Genomic DNA, 20,539 nt, shown 5'->3' with positions numbered 1-20,539 from the left:
AGCAAGCTATGTTTTCACTGTGTACAGCAATCTAAAATTTGATCTTTGTTCAAAGGGATTTAGTCAGTTTAACAAATATCTTTTGAAAAGCCGTTTTTGTAGCTAATGTCCAGTCTTTAATTACTGTTTTGCTCTCTCAGTAGTAATTCAAAGAACATAATACAAACACAAAAAGTGGAGCAAACTACTCTGAAATGTGCAGATGTTGATTAGTCAACCTGATTTTATAAAGACTATCAAAATCCAGGTAGATTTTTCACCCACCTAAAAGTATCATAAAAGTGGAGCTTAATCTCACAAGAGCAGTGGCAGATATCATGTGTCTCATTGACACTGAGGACTTCATTTACAAACTGCATTCAAACTGTGACCCACATGATCATTTATTTTTTTACTGGCACTGACCGCAGATTGCATGAAAATTACAATTTAGCTAAAATGATACAAACAACATTCAAAATGCACTGAATTAATTTAAAAGTCTTGATTAGTTTTTTCTTCATTTTTTTTCTATTTTTTGGCAGTTCACAGACCACAGTTTGAGTTCAGAGAATAACAACAAAGTGAGTTAAATTCATGCTAACATTATGAATCCATTTAAGACAATTAATTGTGGCAGTCACTGTTTGTGACCAGCTCAGCTGGTGATTCAGAATGTTGTGATTTCAGTGTGGTGTTGGCAGAGCATTTTGTGTAGGAAGAACAAGGCTGGCTTCTGGGAATGTTTCAGATTATGGAGGTAGTACCTCTGAAGTACCTCTCCTTGTGTAGGAGAGAGGAAAATTTCAGGAGCCTCTAAAAGGCAGTCTGCTGGGATATAGCATGGGCTGGTCTGAGACTGTTGTGGAAGACCTCAGGTTTTGCTCCTAATTTCAGATAAGAGTGAGCTGTTAGAAGGTCACCATTACCAAGATTGGATGGTGAATGTCTTCTTCTAAGGCAGTGGGGTTGTGTAGCAACCTGCTGCTACTTGACTTCAGGCTAAGCTGAACTGAGCATTTAGAAATTCCTTTCCTTTCTAAGATGGCAGAGCCACTTTACAGTGACAAAAACGGCCAGATGGAGAGAGCTGGGAATACTGGGAATACTGCTGTGCTTCCTTGTATCACCTTAGACATTGGAGAATTGGCTTTCAGACCTCCTGGCATCCATACAGCCAGTTCAGTCCATGAACACACACCTCTCCTCGTTGTATCCATATATTCCACCTAAATCTGATCAGTGTTAAGATCTATATAAGACTTGAAAACAAGATGACAGAACAACACCTGTCCTGACCCACCTCACCAATACAGTTAACTAAAGAGAACTTAAATAACCTGTCAAAAAAACTGGTAAGATCTGAAATTTCTGCATTCATTTTGGAAGTTATGTTTAAAGGGGAAAAAATAGTGTTTACATTGACCAGGCCAGTATTCTGAAGGCACTTGCTAAATGATTTTCTAAACACACACAAGGCACATTTTCAAAGCTTGACGTTATTCTGAAAAATTAAACACTGGGCAAACTATTCTGCCAGCGATAAAACTGATGGACAGCATTTTACTTCAGAGAGTACTAAGTGTTATTTAATATGAATAAAGATGACAGAATTAAACTTTTAAAATATTGTGAAACTTGATATTTTAAATTTTTCTTAAACTAATGAAGAGATAATTAAAACCATGCCTTATGATTAATCAGGAAGTGTAATAGCTCGCTCTGAGTAAGGAGACTGAGATTTATATGAAGTCAGTAATTATATGTACCCTGTTAGCTGTGGAGAGAACAGTATCAGACAGGTGACATTTTAGAGATAATAATGACTTTTAAAGCACTTGTTCAATTATGCGTTCAGACTTCTTGAATCATTGCCACTCCTTAATGAGACATTTATAATTTATATGAAAATTTAGTAATTTTTTTCTGTGTAAAACAATAATCATATCTTTGCATCAGGCTGCATTTGAAAGGAAGGAATCAACTCCAATCCACTGTTAGATATATTGCACTGTATGTGTATGTTAAGCTGCAAGTATTACTTCAGAAACCCTACATATTTTATCCTCCATCTGGATGTCAACACTGGAGCCAAAGCAGCTTTAAATACTAGAGAATGAAGACAGATATGTATCAAGGTGCAATTCTTTTGGAAGGAGTCATCAGCAGGAAATGTCATCAGCACTCTTCTCCTGTTGATTTGGGGGGAGAGGAAATGGAGTCTCCACAACCTTTCCTCTGTGGGAAGCGTCAGGAGAGACACCTCCTGTCAAGTATGGGGCTTTTGGTTCATGTCTTTTCCTGAGGCTTTGCCTGAATGCTCCTTCTCTTTGTATTTATCTGCTAAATCCTTGCCTTTTGTGTAGCTGGTAAATGTGTGCTTGTGGGAGACTGGAAGTATACACAGCTCCCATAATTTCAGGAAAATGGCTGTAATCTGATATTCAGCCCTGTGTTACTTCTCAGAGTTGTTGGCATTCTAATGGCATATTTTGGGGCGTTGTCTAAGTGTTTCCAGATTGCATATGTGGACTGTCTCAATATGTAACTTTAAAAAGACACTCCTTTTTATAAAGTTACCCTGCTCCTGGGCATGTGTAAAAAGCATATGCAGTATAATTTTTTTTTTCTTTTTCACTTTTTAACACTTCGGCTATAAATGGAATCTCAGAAAAGTTCTTTCTAGGCTTGTTAAGGTATCTGTGGGAAGTTCCTGGCAAATTTTGTTTGACTTTTTATGACTTTTTTCCTTCCAGATCAGGCATGGTTCCCATAATTTCTTGCCTTGTAATAAATATTGTTAATCTAAGTAAACCTGTGGACAGGTGGGGAATTGAGCAGAGTACAGAAAAAAAAGACTGAAGTTTTAAACTAACTTTATGTATTGCCTTTGTCATAGTCTTGCATCCTACCTAATCCTTTCCTACTAGAAGGAAAAATGTAGCTTGGAGAAGAAATAAACACACAAATTTAGTTTAAGTGATCTGATGTAATGTTTTTCACACACTCGTGTGTGTTTTGTGACAATGGTCAGTACATAATTTTGGAATACAGTCCAAAAAATAATGGTGTAATATTTTTAGTAACTAAAACCTCTAAAAATAGTAAATGTAATATCATTACCTGTAAGAGTGCTATTACTAACTAGTGATATTTCTCCTTTGGGAATACTGCTGGTTATGACTAGAATCAAGAAAGAGCTATAAAAATTAAGCTTCATTGTGTATTGTTTTGGGTATTTTTTCTTAAAGATAAATAAAAAACCCAAATAGCAGCTCTGTTCCTTATTTGCCATGCTCTCCTCTTCTCCTAATCACACCTTCAGGTTCACTTCAACAGGTTCCTAGTTGAAACGATACTGTGGGAGACAAACACCGGTGTTGCATCTGTGAGATTGCCATGCCACCTAAAGTGCATTTGTACAAATTCTCCATCACTAGTGTACATTATTGTTTTGGCCAGACACGTATTCCCTAGGTGTCATTTAAATACTGTAAACCCACTAAATCTACATGAAGAAAGTTAGCCAGAAAGTGTCCTGACAGCTATGGAGGATTGGGACACATACAAACTTCCTTTTAAGTAATTTGCAGAGAGACTTTCATTTTTTCGTATTGAACACCACCTTCTGAGGAGTCCTGCTCATTTCAACAGGAATATTTATGGATCTCAGTTTTAGTAGAAGAGGTTTTTTTCCATTGAAGTACCAGGCAATACAGTGTCATGGCTTCTGAGCAACTTTATTTATTGCACCTCGATCCAGTGTAAGTTTTTAAGGCACGAGATGTAACTGCAGAGGTTTTCCAGTATATGGAAAGCTCAAAGCTAGCTCCAATTGCCCCTATCACTAGAATAAATATAGGCATAATAGGTAAAATAGAAACACAATAGAAATAGAAGTCCTGTAAGTTCATATGCTGATTTTTCACTATCAAATGTGAAGTAATAGTTTATTACTCTAAGTCTCAGTTTGGTAAATGAGTCATGATAAATGCATGATTACATTTTCAGCCCCTACAGAGTTGGGATGTATGTATAACTAGTAATTATTGGGTCCCATTCTGTGCTACATTATATTGAGGTTCATGGGGCATTCTGTCAGTGTACCCCTCTTATTTTATATATTTTAAATGGCAGTGCATACTGTCAGTTCCTAAATAGAGATTTCAGGTGACAGCTTAGCCGCCAGTGTTTGACAATCTAAAAATATTCTAGGAGATTAGAGAGGTTCACAGATAAGACGTGTATCAGTCAAAATATTGAAAAGAATATGGTAATTTGTTGTTATTCAATATTTTAAGGATGGAGATGCTTTGGGTGCTTCTGTAAATACAGCTTCTTTACAAATACGCTGCTATACAACAAGCAGATGCAAAAATGATAACTGCATATTGTAGCACTTGGTTTTCTTGTAAATCTTAGCACCAGGGCCTATTTCAGCTATTATTTCAAGAGAATGTAAACTGGCTAATTTGGAGGATCAGAAGTCTGTGAAACTAATTATATTAAGAACCAAAGCATATCCAATATTTCTTTTAATTTAATTTAATTTAATTTGGAAAGTACCCCAGGCTGAAGTTTACAGTGCCAAATAATTAACCAAAACAATATTTTTTTGTGTGTAAAGCTTTACTTTAAAATGCAATTTATCATCAGCTAGCATTAAAGTAGGTGGCATTTAGGTAGCCAAGAGGAAGTTTTGCTCTCATTAACCTTACAAGGAAGTCTCTCATAAATTACTACATAGCTCTCTAACCATAGACAGAAGATCTAAATCTTACTCTGAAGTCTGGCTGAGATTTTGATAAGATGTTACAAAGATAAGCATAAAAAATCAAATTACATGCCAAGTTGATCTTCAGAATAAAAAAAAAATGTAGTCATATGTGTTTAAAGTTAATTCAGTAGCTTCATTGAAAATTTGGTGATTTTTAAAGCCATAATAGAGTATAGAAAATTACCCGTCTGTATTCGATCATCTCATGCATTATATGGCAGTGTAAGTGGGATTGCTGGATAAATGCTGAAATACTGGCATAAACAGACCCCATAGATACAGTAGGAATGCTATTTTACAGTATATTTGAATATATCTGAGATATACTTTTCCATTTCCAGAGGAGAAATAGTTCAATACAGTCAACTGGAACAAAATTATTCTATTGACAAATTATACTGATTTCCTTTTCAACTGTGCAGAATTGAAAAAAAAAAAAAATTCTGTGAAAAAACCCCCCAAAACTGCAGGTAGACTAATTTATTTAATCTCTGAGTCTAGGCTGAATGGGCTACAGCTTTCTCATCAAATTCCCCCAAGTCAACCATTATTACATGGCTTCATTAGTGCTAAGAATCTGGAGCATTTTGAAGACAAGGCATTTTACACTCCCGTCATTTTAACTGAGACTGTTTCATTCACATTTTAGTGTTTATGAAAGCATGGTTTTATAACTTTTATCTATTTGTAGTTTTTGTGGAAACCTTTTAGAGTTGAAGAATAGAGTGCTGAAATAAGCAAGTGACCACAGACAATGCGAGAAGCCCAGGCTACAGCAGGAATTTGAATCAAAGACATGCAAGAGAAGGGCATGTTTTCTCTTAGTACCTATGATAATATGAGTGGATCAGATGTATAAAAGGTAGAAAGCAACAATACCATTGTCCTCCTGGTCTTCCAATGAAGTTGGAAAACTACAAGGTTTAAGTTTTGCATTGCCTTTCAGGTAATTTCTCAGATGTCCAATTGTAACAATGAAATTTCAGACCCTTTGTTCAGTCACAGAGGTACCAGGAGGGGAAGATGTATACATGCACTTAGAGCTATTAGAAAGGGGGAAAAATTTATTAAAGGCCTTGGAACTCTTTGATTTTCCAAGTTGCACAATCCTGGAAATTGTTCATACTTCTTTTCCCTTTCCTTGTTAAAAATATGTACCCTACATTTGCATTACAAGAGAAAATCCTAGGAAAGGGTGAATGCAGTAGAGTATCAGGAAACCTGAGCTTGAAAAGTTACTGAAGTAGACTAATTTCCTTGTAACAAAGGGATGAAGATTGAAAAGTGAGCACAAATCAAAGTTCTTAACTTTGCTTCTGCTTTATGAGACATGAATTCTTAGCCTGTGGTGAGACAAACAGCAAAAATCTCATTTAATGGAGCAGTATATACGTCTGCTTATGGAGAAATGTGTATGGGTCTTCTTTTTAGCTTCTCTATGACCAGATGTACAGAGGTCAGAGTCTGGTTAATAAATATTGATGAACACATTTTTACCTAAGCAATTAATATAGCCACAACATAGAAAGAGAGTAAAGTATAAGGATTTATAATTCCTTTGTGTACAACTAAGTAGATGTATATAATTTGAAAAATATTTATTGAATGCTGTTGATTTAGTGTTCTTAGTGTCTGGTTTCAAGGGAAATAAAGATTGATTTTACCTTGCTTAGTCTATTTCTGCTTTATAGGTGCAACTGGCTCTGCTTTGCTGTGTCAGTAAGTTACCTGTTTTATTTTATTAGAAGTCTATCTGTTCTATCTGTACATTCCTCTATGAAAAAGGGTTTTGTACTATATTTTTATTCAAGTTGTTACCTTCTTATTCAGTAGGTTCTTTTCCTCTGACTTTTAAGCTGATTTATTATATTAAAAATGTGAAAAAATGGCATGTTTCTACAGTTTCTACAGTATTTTTACTGTCCTTTCTTTAAAAAAAGTGTTCTCTGAGGATAGGCCCTCACTTTATATTATATCATAACATGTTTATTTTACTTTTTTGGATTGTTCACTTCTTTTCCTTTGTATGAGCATGTGATTTTTTACCTTCAGTATCAATCTCCAGAGAACCTTTTGAAATGCCTTATAAAAATTTTAGTACATGATGTTCACTTTAGACTTCCCCCTTATCTATCTCTTCCAATTATCTCATAATGGAGCAGAGTGCTACAGCTCATAGTCTATTTATATCTGTCATTTGCTTCATTCTTAGTTTGTTCCCAGGCTAAATCCAACTTGTAGATCTTGGCATGGGTGGCATTTACTCTTTTTTCATGTCTTGTTGACATGCTAACTAGTACTAGTATTTTTGTCATTCTTGATACACATTATGAGACTATTTCAGTTCGCCTTTTGCTGTGTTTTATTTACCTGCTATTTTTAACTTTACTCTTATCTGTAATTGTGTGGTTAAAAAATATGTCAACTCAGTGTCTGGCATTGGAGCCTAGTCACTGTAGAGAAACAGAGCAGCATAGGATTCCCCTCTCAAAAAGAGTGGGGCAGAAGTCAAGCAGTGTGCAGCAAGTAGATGAGGCACAGGACCAGGATGCATAGATCAAATATGAATGGAACAATGAAAAATTCAGGGTACTGAACTACCCTTAATCTTGGAAGATATATGATACTCGAGAGACACTGTTAGACGGTTTTGATTTTTAAAAACGTTTGAAGACAGCAAACATGAAAATGGAAGAATGAATGTAGGAAAAATGGCCAAGATTACAGCAATAAATGCAACACAGCCTTCCTCTCAACAGAACAGTGGCTTGATAGCCTTCATGTGTAGACACATTTTTGTGCAGCAGGGTGGGACAGGGGATTTGGCTATTGACTCCCGGTAACTGCAACTTCCCCAGAATCAGTTTAGCACAAAAATATGACCTGTGAAGGCCTCCTTTTGGGAATACTGTGTTTGTGCATCTTCTTACTTGTACATCTGACTTGCACTTCTGACTATGCTTGTAAAAGGATCAATTTTGATTTTATAAACACTACAATTTGAAATAGGGGATTATAGTATGCTTTATTTTAGTAAGCTAGCAGTGTATAATGCTGTTTCAGTAGATGGTGTAAATTTATACAGCTGAAATTTAAGATTCTAAGTTTTCTAACTGCCATTGTTAAAAGGGTGAAAGCTCTTACAGTATATACTCTTTTTTTTTGGCCAGCCAGATTTGTTTTTGCTCAATTAGGTTTCTTTTAAAATTGAAGAGTGTCTGCACAAAGGCAGACTTAGTCTGTTACTTGGCAGATTGAACTGGTCTGTTTGGTCATTTATTTAGCAGACAGTGGTAAGTAATAAGAGAAAATAATGTAAGAGCAGAGCAAGTAACACACTGTTGCTTATTTTAATATAGCCTCATTCTGGTATAGTCCCTTTTTCAACATTTCCCTCCATCAACACACATCTCATTTCCACACATTTCCATTTTATCTCAATTATGTTCTTGCCATCAATATAGTTATTATTGAAACAAATTATCAACATTTTCCCAGTAGTACCCAAGTGGTTCTGATGCAGTGTTCTGAAGTGCTAAAATGTGCTCTGGAACTTTGGTATTAGTTAACATTTTGTTTATTAGTTAACATTATTTATTTATTAAGGAAAGGTTGCAGAGAAACACCTGTAGCATCTTAGACAGGTGTAACTTGTGTTTGTGAAAAGGGCTTTTGAAGGAGCAATTTGCAGCCTTTGGAAATGGCTTCTCTCAAGTGTGAGGGCAAGATACCCATGTGAGGAAGATCTTGTGAAATCCCCAGGGAAGTGGACCAATGCAGATGAAGGTATCCAGTACTTGAGAGAATTAGCAGTGCTGGAAGTTGTGTACAGTGATCTAAAGAATGACACTGTCTCTAAAGATCCAGAGGATGTCCCTTGTGCACTTGCCATGTGGAGGATGGTGGTTCAAGGTGCCCCTGCATCATATTCCAGCAGCTTGGTAGCACTGTGTTATCCGCAAATGGATACACCAACTGTAGAGGTGGCGTCCTCCTGGCTCCGAAGTGTAGAAGAAACTCATCCCTACAAGCCAGTACCCAACTTTTAGGGGCAGCCCAAGGACCTGGGTGTACCTGATTATTAGCATGGTCAAGTACCAAGATGATATGTTCTGCATAAACTACCTCTGTGATCACAGTTACGAATGCAGTTCCATGAACATCGCCCACAACAATTGTAGAGCAGAGCTTTTGGTTGGTGTCTCCCCACCCACCCATTCTTCCCATTATTTTGTTTACTTGGACATAGATGTTTACTTGGACATCTAAGAATTGGTCCATTAAATTGTGGCAGCAAATCCCTGCTGTCTTTTATACCAATAGGAAGAGATTGCAATCGCCCTAAGTCAAACACTGCAAGTGCACTAAGGGCCTGCCTTTTCCACTCTGTCTCAGAGTGCTTCTGCTTGTGCCTCTGCATTAGGTGTAATAATCACAGCGATGAAGATAATTCTGATCAACAAACTGATCTGACTGAAAATCTCCAAAGGAAAGAATATAAGCAGTCTCCAATTAGTGCAAAGTCCCACTCAGACTAATCCAGGAATCACCCATTTGTAAGGGTGTGAGAAGAGACACTCTCCCTCACTTGTACAGATGGCAGCTTCTTCCACTGGTCATAAAACAACATCCTAACTTGACAGTGTGTTTACTGCTGTCTGCCAACAGTCAGCACAACCTGATTTGGGTGATTTTGAGTTTCTGTCTGGTTTGTACACAAATCTGTACTGGTGGTTTATCTGGTAATAAGCAAATCAAGTGTTGGTTGGTCAGTACTGATAGATTTAATGATGGCTGGCAAGCAGTTGCATTGTTGAGAGCAGTGAACTACGTGTTCATAAATAAACAACTGTCTACTTCCAAACGTAAATCAAACAGCTACTGCATCTGTAAACTAAAAACTGCCAAGATGACTGTCCTGAAAGCCTGGTAGATATCAAACAGATGATTAAGTGAAGGCTTGCAGCTGATTATTCCTTAATGATTTTTCTGCTTCTGCAGAGATCCTAAATCTACGCTTGTAAAAGACTCCATGCTGAACACACACACATACATATTTTCCAAGTTGTGTATACCCTTGCCTGCAAGTTTATCCATCATACTGATATACCTCATGTCCTGAACCCCTCTGCATTGCCAGACTCTGAGAGCAGCTTTCTAATAGCGAGCTCAAACCAAAGCCCAAGGCTTGGCCCTGTCCTGCTTTCAGGACTGCTCTTTTGTGCCCCTCTTTTCCAGCAGCCTGAGCCTGATGACATTGTGTACTTGCTACTACAGACACTGAAATCCCGAGCAGCTGCTTTTATTTGGCCCATCTTGAGGCTTTACTACTGCTTCCTCCAACCTGTGCTTAAGCTTTTTTGTGGTGGTTGCTCTCAATGACTCCTTTGTAACAATTGTTTCTCATGTTTTTAGGTTTCTGTTTGTTTATGTTCTAGTTGTGGGGGTTTTCTTAAAGACACAATTGTAGAAATAATAAGTGCTATCATTTTGGCCTTTGTAGATTACTATGGCAATAGTGATTTGGACTGTCAGACTTTTATTTACACTCTGTTGCACTACAAGGCACCTGTCAAGCGCAGTTTTCAGGCAATTTCTGTGGAAGTACAATAATCTTAACTTGTCAGTCCTATATAAATAAACATGTTTACATTGCTACGTAGAAATGTACAAGGGTTTACCTTCCACATAGCACAAAACTCAGCCAGCCTTGTTTGTGCTGTATGAGCTGCTCTGAGCGAGTCTGCTGCAGAGGGCCCTGGAGAGCAGCTTTGGCACTTACTCCACACTCATCATTTCCCTCTCCGGAGGGGATGAGGAGGTGACAAAGCAAACTGTGGTGACAGCTGGGGGGTGGCAAGTGGAAGTTGTGAGGATTAGGGATGGGAGGAAAGGAGTAAGTGGCAAAGGTGGTAACAGGGAGTGAAAATGAGCACTTTTCTTCCTTCACATCTCCTGAGCTGAAGGAGACAGCCAAGAGGTCAAATAATCAGGGAATCAAAGATGTGTGTATCACAGGTGTGGAGATGCACACACAGACTACAAGATGAGAGCACTGGAGACTGAAACTGCATTCAGGTTAAGTAAAGTCTAAATATTTGAAGGTTACTGTTTCTCAGGAATTTCACTGCTTATTTTCCTGTGACTTGGCAGTAAGTCCACTGGTTTCTGAAAATGTAGCTCATACCTGGATTGCCTTTGCAGAATGGGCACGGGTGAGTTGTAGACCAAACTTTCATGGGAGAAGAATTTTATCTGCAAGGCTTTTCTATAGCAGAGTGAACTGTTTGTGAGGGAATTGTGTGAGTCAAGTTTTGAGGCATCATGTTATTATCACATCACAGGAAATACAGAAGGCACATTCTGTTTTAATTGGGTCAAAACCCCTAGATAGTACCAAAATTCAAGTGAAAACAAAACTATATTTAGGTTGATGAATGCATTTTCTTGCAAAACTGAGTCTATATTCTACTTAAAGAACAGTAAAGGAAATATAAAATATAATTACCTCATTGAACAAAAAAATTTTCAGAGGGAAAAAGAGGACATGTTTTTGACATGACATGTTGGCATTTCTATCTTAGAACACAGCATTTCTGAAACTTCTCTCCTTATGAAATGTTAATCAGTAAGGCTCCCTACAAGATCACGTCAATTCACACTGAATGCTGTAGTTTAAGACCATTTTTCATAAAGTTCCATTTCCTTTTGAGCAGGTGCAGCTAATACTCCCCTATAATTTACTGTGTCATTGGTAAAATGTAGATTAATTTACTAAATCCCAATGTTTGAGTTCGGAAAAAAACCCAAACCAAAACCCAAAAACCTTTGAAATTTGTTTTTCTGACTTGATATAATTATACTGTGCATTTGTTTCAGGAAACACTGAATAAATTGTTGGCTATAATTGAAGACTGCCAAGTATAACTACCATTATACAGTAAAAAAGAACAAAAGAAGAAAAGCCAGCAAACAGAAGTAATAATAGAACAAGATGGTGACAATTAAAAGCTGTAGAATTGTATTAGAGTCAATATCTAGGTATGCTCTACTGAATCTCACATTGACCTTCCAGTTTTACATAAAATTGTACAGTTGAAATAGACAGAAAATTACCTTCATTTTGGGAGAAAAATACTAATTAAATGCTTAAAGCAATAGGAAAATAGTTTGAATATTTTTATTATTTGATTATTTTACTCAGCTCTAAATGAATAGAATATTCCATTAATCTCAGTGTGCATGGTATAAAATCTACTAGGAAGAGGGTTCTGGTTTCAGGTAACATATTAACGAGTCATATTTAAAATTATATTTTACACTTGGTCATGTGATACTTAAAAAATGACAGATTGGGATTCACCCACAAAGTTTTTTGTTCCTTTTTTTGATTTTTCTATTCATCTGCTTTTTTAATTCTCCCTTCTGTTGCGTTTTCAGAAAACCAAATCTCTTAATTTCAAAGTAAAAATAAAACTGGGATTAGCCATGTAATCTGTGAGGATACCATGTACAGACAGCTCTCAGCTTTGTTCTATTTGCTGTATTTGAAAAGATTAAATCCTGAAAAATGGGAACTAAAAGATAATTTACAGAAGAGGAGTAACAGAACAGTCAGAGACATTTGTCTTACAGATGAGAAGCAGAGTTTAAGTGAATAGTGATTTGAATTTCTGTGGTAATCAGACTCGAGTCACTTGCAAGGGACTAAAGAGCAGAGTTTGCTCAGCATTTGCTTAAGGTCAAGACATGGGCTTCTCCTTTCTCTCACTAAATGCGAGACCTAAGTTCACACAGTGTCTTTTGCTGGTTTAAGCTCTGGACCACTACACTTACACCAAAAAACCCCAAACCAACCAAACCAAAAAAGAAGCAAAGATGGCACATTTCATTCACAGGTATTTGTTTATATGTGGACCTGTATCTAAAGTAAGCAATGAGTCTCTAAGATTTTTATTCATGCAATTCTTTAGACATAACAAAATCCACCAGAACAGTTTAAGGCTGTTATTTATCTGAACACCTGTTTCTATCTTTATCTGGATAATCTCCATGACAATGTCCCTCGTTGTGTTTACTGCTTGCTTTGTAAGAGAAAAGTGTTAAATGGGGAGCAAACTGAATCAAAACTTATTAAAATAAAATCTACAGAGAAATAACATCACATGTTAAGTGTTGGGGTAGGAGTGACTCAACTCCATCACTGCCGTCCAACTATTTTGAACATACAGTGGATATTTTCACAAGTGGTCACCATTAAGTTTCTGTTGGGCTTGAGGAAGAAGTATCTTTTAAGGGCCATAGCACCAACACTGAGATGGCCATGTGGCATTTAGGCAGTGCTGCAGAGTTTATTTATGAAAGCCTTGGTATTTGTTGGCTACCCTACTGTGCAATACTGGAAGTAGACAGAAAGTCAATGAAATAATTCAAGAGGAGAGGAAAGGTAAACATCTCAAAAGACAGATTTCTCAAAGTCATGAAATGATAACTTTAAGAGTAGTAGTCCAGAGTCTGAGTTACAATTCCAGATGGGGAGAGTGTAAAGAAGAAAGATGTGTTGAAAGCAAAGGTCCGTGTGAGGAATTAGAGCTAAGAAAAAACCCCACGGGGGGAACAGTGTGCCATTTCCTCAGTGTTTTCAAGTCAAATAGTGAAACTGTGTAGTCCATGGAGGAAGAAAGAAAGGGTGAAATCTGCAAGGAACTAGAGGAAAGGAACTGTTGAAGAAGGGACAGGAAATTGTCTTAAAATTTGGATGGAAGAACAGGAAGAAGGAGGAGGTGGAATGAGAGGACTGTGGACAGTAAATTGTGGACTGAGCATGGATGAAGTAGGAGGGAAAAGGTTTCAGAGGACCAATGAAAGATATTGGGGGCAAGAAGGCAAATAGGGCTACCAAGCTCCTAAAACTACCCCTGACCCTGCAGACTGTCTTCAGGGTAGACACAGGTGTGTCTACTTGGGGAAATAACTAAGGGGGGCGTTTTTGAGAGAACAAGAGTCTTAATGAAGTAACAATTAATTGGCAACGTTACAGCATACAGAAGCTGGGTAAGCAAAATCAAATAGCTTCAAATGTAAGGTTTGCAGTGATCAGCATTAAACTCCTGTAGTAGAAAATACTGCTAAATTTTAAATCAACAACTTGAGGTGTGTTGTCACTCCAAGAACAGTAATTTCTAATTAATTTGTACAATGTGTATGAGATGCTCATGCAAACTGCCTGTGACCCTGGGTGTGCCTCACCTATCACGGAGAGGACAGGGAGAGTGGTGGAGTTGCAGGGGAAGGCTCTTTGTTTTAGACGATCAACAAGCGATAGGGACCAGCAGTTGTGGTACAGAGGAATAGAGCACAAAAAAATAGCTTGCAATGGGTTACTTTGTATTTTGATCCCAATGCTCTAATATAGAGTTAAACCCAGGCTGACAGAAAGGAGTTATCACAGAGTGCTTGATTTCAACAAGTTTGTTTCAAGTCTCTTTTTGACAAGTAGTTGCCACTATTATCAAAAGAAAAAAAAAAAGCAACAAATTAACCTTCCTGCTCTTCAGGTGTGGTTAATTGGCACAACTCCATAAAACTGAACAGTGCCTGGAATCAAGCTCATGGAGCATATCCCATTACTCAGAGTTCTTTGACATCCAGACTTACCCAGTGAAAAAGCCTTGCATAATGGATTTTCATTGCAGCAGCTCTGTTCTGTATATATCCTACATATGAAGTATTTTTGCCCAGAAGTTAAAAAGAGCTATTTTTACATGCAATAAAAACGTTTTAAAATATCCATTTCCTCACCTTGTATGGGAATAAAAAAAGAAAATGTTTTAAAAAAAGTTCTACTAAATTTATCAAGCATCTTCCTTCAGTGGTTTTCTTTCAAACTTTAGCTTCAAAGTGCATGATTTCTTAATGCATCAGTCACGTTTGTTTTATTAACTTTCTCACCTTATAACAGATTTGCAACAGAAAAGTATATTTGCAGTAAAAAGTCAAGTGTGTGAGAGAAACTACTTAGGGATTTCTTTTTCCCATAGTAAAGCATGATAGTATTTTCTCCTTAAGGAAATTTCTAACGACTATTAATACAGATTGCGAATTCATTCTTTTTATTACTGCACCATTACTAGAATGGTGACTTCTTGACAGATTTTCATGAGTGCAGGAATGAGATAATTTCCTTTTTGAGTGTTCAAGGCTGTGAATAGGGGATTTTTAAAAAAAAGTATTATTGATTGATTGAAAAGCAAGCATACTACCTGCCGCTGAGTTAATCTCTTGCTATTAGTCTTCCCCTAAAAATCTTTCCCTCTAAGGAATGAAAAAATTAACATATTTTCCACAGAAATGTTTGAAAAGTAATGTCATTTCCTCTCTCTATTGCTGTAATATTAAATTGCTGCCGTAGACCTGTATCACTTTCACAAAGACAGTTTTACGTAACTGAGGCCAGCAGATTGCAAAAAGGAACATGAAGCTGGCTACAATCAGATTTTAAAATTATTTATATCCATAAAAATACAGACACACGTACTATTTTAACTGTAAGGAAGATAATTTTAATTAAGGGCTGAATTTTTCAGCATTTTGACGTTTGAACAGTTAAGTAAAGGAAAGTTTGCATTGACATAGAAGGTATATTTTTTTTGCCTTGACACAGAACATATTTTTTTGCGGTTGCAGGTACAATTTTTTACTTTGTGCCACCTGAAAAATTTGTTTTGGCCAGTTTTCTGATGCTGTCTTAGTTTTGTTTCAATCAAAGCAGCACATGGGAAGGAGACACTAAAAAGAATTTGAGCACAAGATACAGTTCTAATCTCTAAGGTTATTTATGCATGCTTAATCCTTTATTTTATGACTTGTTATTAACTCAGCTCATGCTATTTCTGTCTTCATTAATGCAGAGAATTATTTACAGTGTCACTGATAACACATGGAATCTATGAATCTATTAGTTATGTTAGCATCCAATTACATAATCAAGTGAATATAGGTATGTCTGGAAAAAACATCACTAAATAGTTTAACTCAGATTCACTGATATAAAAGGGAGCTTCTAAGTAAAAATACCTGTGGAACCTGTGTTCTGTCATGTTGTTTCCCAGTGTGAGACATCATGAAGAATCTACAAGACAATATTACATGAACACAGTTATGCAGAGATCTTGAAAATATTTATTGGTTTGTTCTTACTAAACAGATAAAAATCCCCATTGGAGAATGACCTTATACCTGTCAGTTTTAATTATTCTGCACTTGTCAGAATCATCTTTAAGAAAGTGCAGGACCATATTGCAAAAGTTAGATTTCATTAGCACAGTGCATGGCAAATACCTTCAGTAAGTCTGCTTATTGTGCTTCTGAAACAAATTAGTTTTGAGTCTTTCAGAACTTTCAAAACTTCAAATAGAAGTGTTACCCATGAGAGTCATCATTAAAACACACTAATCCTTTTAATAAAAGCTATAAGAAAAAAAATGCCTATTTTCTTTTTTATTGCCGTAAAATAAGATCAGATCATAGCAGTTCAATTTAGCATTTCAGGTGCTTCATTTTTAAGCACCCTACATAATAAGCTTTCAGGTCTGAAGTCTAACAGGATTTCACACATATTGAATTGGCAAATCCCAGTAAAAAATCCCGTATATTTTTTCTATATTACAAGGCTTTCTTTGTAGGAAACATATGCGATGTCCCTTTCTAAAAAGATTGATTTAAATAAATGTAAGTATTTTTCTTCAGATTGGCTCTGTTTGTACACTTAATACCTTTTCTTGATTTCAACATCAATAAATAGAAAGCATAAACATTTACAGCTCTTGGCATGCATTTAGTGAGTAATGCAGCTCATACTTTCATTTGTGATTATTCCTGCCAAATCTATTTTTTAATATGAAATCAAGACAATTTGTAGATTTGAGGGTGCAAGATAAAACTGTTACTATAGTAAAGTGTGGCTATGGGTTTAGAATGACTTTGTAAATAGTAATGGAAAAATGCAGGAAAAATGAGTTAGGTAGCCAGAGCACAGACAGATTGGTCCCAGTGTTTTACAGCCATCAGCAGTGCTCTGCATTAGTGTCCTTGACATGAATTAGGATTTTCCTGCTATACTCTGTATTACATTAAAATGCACTACTCAAATTGCATCTTAACTGAATTATAAGAATGCAGTGTGTACTTGGATTTGGGATACTTCAAGATGCTTCTTACAATTTGAAAGACTTGAAATTATTTCAGTGACATCACTGTTCTTTGGGTTTAAATTAGTGAAGACCACTGCCAATATGAATTTTAAAACAATTAAGAACACCACATTGTGTTTTCAGGACAATCATACAACTAGTAGTTTTTGCCACAGGGACATCAGGTATTTGTGCATTTTCAACACAGCTGAAGTGAGAGTCAGTAAAGTATAAGACCTGTTCTTTTAACTTCCAAAAGCAGCTTTTCATGGAATATTCAATGCCAACTACTTGCACAGAAAAATTCTGAATGATTAACTGACTGCAAAACCAAAATCCTTAAATTGTTCAAATGTTTCTGTCCCTGTAACCATCATCATTTTACTCCTTCAGCTTGACTTCCTTCTGGTTAGTGTGGACTGTCTTTTACAGGAAGATAAACATGAAACACAAATTGTTCACTACAAATACAGAATAAACCCAAATCTATTCTGCATGTACATGTACTATCACCCTGATCTGCATGGTGGGCCATTTTGTCAAAAACATTTGCTTGGAATCAATTTCCAAATATCCTGCAACATAGTACTCAAGTTTTATATAAATGTGTCACAAGGAATTTCACTCCCTCACTTGAAACATACTTAATAACTTGTACTAATTAAGTCTAGAAAAATTTGTTCAAGCCCTTCACCACTACTGCTACGAAATCTTCTCAATATTTCAATGGAGGATCAGAATTTATTTTTTGTAGGTTCCCAAAATCCTCCTTTCCTAGGCTACACTCCATAGTGGGAAAAAATACAGAAAAGAGCAAATACTTGAGGTAAAATATTAACCCTTAAAAGATGTAAGAAACATTCAAGTAGAATGCATGTTCTCCTTAGAAATGAAAAGCAGTCTTGGGAAAGAGCAGTACCTGGAGATTTCTGTCGTTGCCAGGGGCTCCTTCAGCCAGTCATGCTTAACTTCACTTAGTAAATAGCAACCTTCAAGAAACAAAGTGAAATGTTCTCCTGTAGCCAGAGTATCAGGAGAGTACATTGATTATAGATGTGTGATAATGTATTTCCTGCAAATGCAGAAGGCCACTACAGCTTTTACTAAAGTTTAAAAAAGTCAGGGGAAGGAGAAGGAGCCACAGAAGTGGCATTAGCATCATTCGTAATCCATTTTGCCATGGAAACTGCTGCACTGTGGAATCCCAGTCTGCTGTGAGCACAGGTTTCTAAGAAAAGCCAAGCAGACAGCTGTTGGAAGGCTATCAGAGCAATTCATAATGCTGGTGATAGGAGGGGGATTAGCTCCCACATCCTCTTTCCTCTTTATCATTAAATCATGGCCTACTGGTAACATGTTGCTTTTTTGTGATAAGTGATTAGCGAAATTTTCGTACCATAACATCCCTTACTTAAATAGCTTGTGCCACTTTGTTTCCCCCCCTGAAATATATCTTTGAAGATTAAGTGTATACACTTAGCATGTGGCAGCTGCCAAATCAGGGGAGATGTTTCCCACTAGAACTGTCACTGCATTAATGACAGTAAGTACCTTGGAAAATACAGATTCTCAAAAATAAGGTTATGTTTGTGCTTCCTATGAATAGGAAGCAGTATAATTACCCATCCTACAAGGAACACTACAATAAAACACACCAAAAGCAATGACTAGTTAAAATTAACTGATTCACTGAGTGAATCACAGAGCCTTCTTTTTATGACCCTGTCCTACAAAGTGATGTGCCTAAATTTCTGGTAATAAGGAAGCATGAAAAAGTCACATTACCTGAGATGCCACCCATTCTAAGCCCGTAAGTAAATAAGCCTCCAATTCCGTAAGTGTACAGAAATATATGGTATAGACAATTATTTGAGAGACACTACTGATAACAATATATTGTACAAAAAATTGTTTCAGCAAAAAGCTTTACATGCAAGAAGGGAAAAACTAAAGTCAGGATTCTGCTAGAAAAATATGACTACATATAAAACCAAGTAGTTGAAGTACAGTTGTTTGATGAAAGAAAAGACTTATGAGAAGAAATGCTGAAATAAAATTCAAGCATGTTTATGAACATCTTTTTTCAGCTGTGCAAAACGTGATGATATACAGGGAAAGGGAGATGTAGGGAAGTAACTCACTTGTGCAATGTTACTTTATTCTTTGGCAATAATAGAACAGTTCTCAAACTGAGGCAGATTTGAGGGGAATGGAGGTAAGATGCTCCTGTTGCTTTAATATAATCAGGAGGAGAGTTATTTTCTGTACAATATTGTGTGATTACAACATGGTTTTGCTTTCAGCTCTCAGTATTTCACGGTGACAAAAAACAAGGTTCAGAGAGGGCGGTTTTGTTTGGTACATGAGCATTTGGTTATAGGTGAATGCAAACAAGTGGACTGAGACCCAAACACGTAACAGAGGTGTGAACAAGATAAAAAAAAAAAAAGAATCATTAAAATGTCACTTTTACAGGAGGAAAGTTAAACTGAGATGGAAGGCTTAACTTGGACATCAAAGAAATCTTCCCTACTAACATCAAATATGAGAATGGTCATCCAGTGAAAATCCCAAAAGCATAGCTCCTTATTTTGCAGTGTAGATTGTCCAAATATGTCCAAATGATTCTGCATGTAAGGGGGATAAACGAAAGGTTTTCTGCTTGGTGGTGGTGGGGGTTTTTTGTTTATTTGGTTTTATTTATTTCAGCTTTATTTATTTCAGCTTTATTTATTTCAGTTTTATTTATTTCAGCTTTAGTCATTCAAACCTAAGCTTCGGCTGAACACTCACTGTATGTCCCTCCATTTTTATATCAAGAATAGATGATTAGAGAAACAAATTATTTTGAAATACTGATTTATCTTTCATAGCCAATCCTAATACTTTCTTTTTTATTATTTCAGGGTGCAGGTTGAATTCTATATGAACGAAAACACATTTAAAGAGAGACTAAAGCTCTTCTTCATCAAAAACCAAAGATCAAGTAAGCAGCTGTATTAATTTCTGTTAAGCATATTTGTGATACTTTAAGTAAAATCAAATTCAGTTGAAGGCAACAGTGAGGTTATTATTAATTTTCTTCTGAGTTAAAATACTTAAACTTGAAAATAATGTCCTTTTAGTGCAGGGTCAAACAATTAGTGCCGTCACCAATTGTTAAATAAAATCATGATTTTTTTTCTGTGTCGTGATCAAGTTGACTAATTTGCATGGACCTGGCAGCAATGCTCATTGACAAGTCATGACCTTGTGACTAGGAAAGCAAAGACACTTAAGATGGTAAAGGAAAAAAGCTGCAAAATTTCCCAGATTTTTGAAGTGTTCTACTCTATTAAGTATTCCTAAAACTTCAAACTTTATCTGCACTCAAAAAAAAAATTGGAAAGGAGACTGTTGGGGATGTGATACCTCAGAAATGTAGTCCTTGTCATTAGCCTACAGTCTACTTTAAATATATCTTCATTGACACATGTGCCTAAAGTCATAGGCCATCATGGAAGGGAATAAGGTGGAGGAACTAAGACATTAATATTTTTATATACATCCATGCAGCTGGTCCAGGGGGGTGGAAACATGGAATATTATCCAA

At 36.4% G+C, this 20,539-nt stretch overlaps 1 protein-coding gene across 6 annotated transcripts in view; it reads left to right on the top strand.

Annotated features, from left to right (window-relative positions):
* Window positions 1-20,539, top strand: part of KCNT2 (potassium sodium-activated channel subfamily T member 2) — a 115,306-nt gene that overhangs the window by 8,356 nt on the left and 86,411 nt on the right. For all 6 annotated transcript variants that reach the window (XM_042029893.1, XM_042029895.1, XM_042029892.1 and 3 more), the window contains exon 2: window positions 19,854-19,933. In XM_042029893.1, the coding sequence (XP_041885827.1) occupies window positions 19,854-19,933 (80 nt within the window). The remainder of the gene's footprint in view (window positions 1-19,853; window positions 19,934-20,539) is intronic.

Source organism: Corvus kubaryi, unplaced genomic scaffold (genome assembly GCF_017639235.1).
Source record: "Corvus kubaryi isolate FWS band 111438036 unplaced genomic scaffold, C.kubaryi_AGA036_p1.0 37334, whole genome shotgun sequence".
Taxonomy (NCBI): Eukaryota; Metazoa; Chordata; class Aves; order Passeriformes; family Corvidae; genus Corvus; species Corvus kubaryi.
The sequence above is the reverse complement of the archived record's forward strand: the minus strand, read 5'-3'. Positions and strand labels throughout refer to the sequence as shown.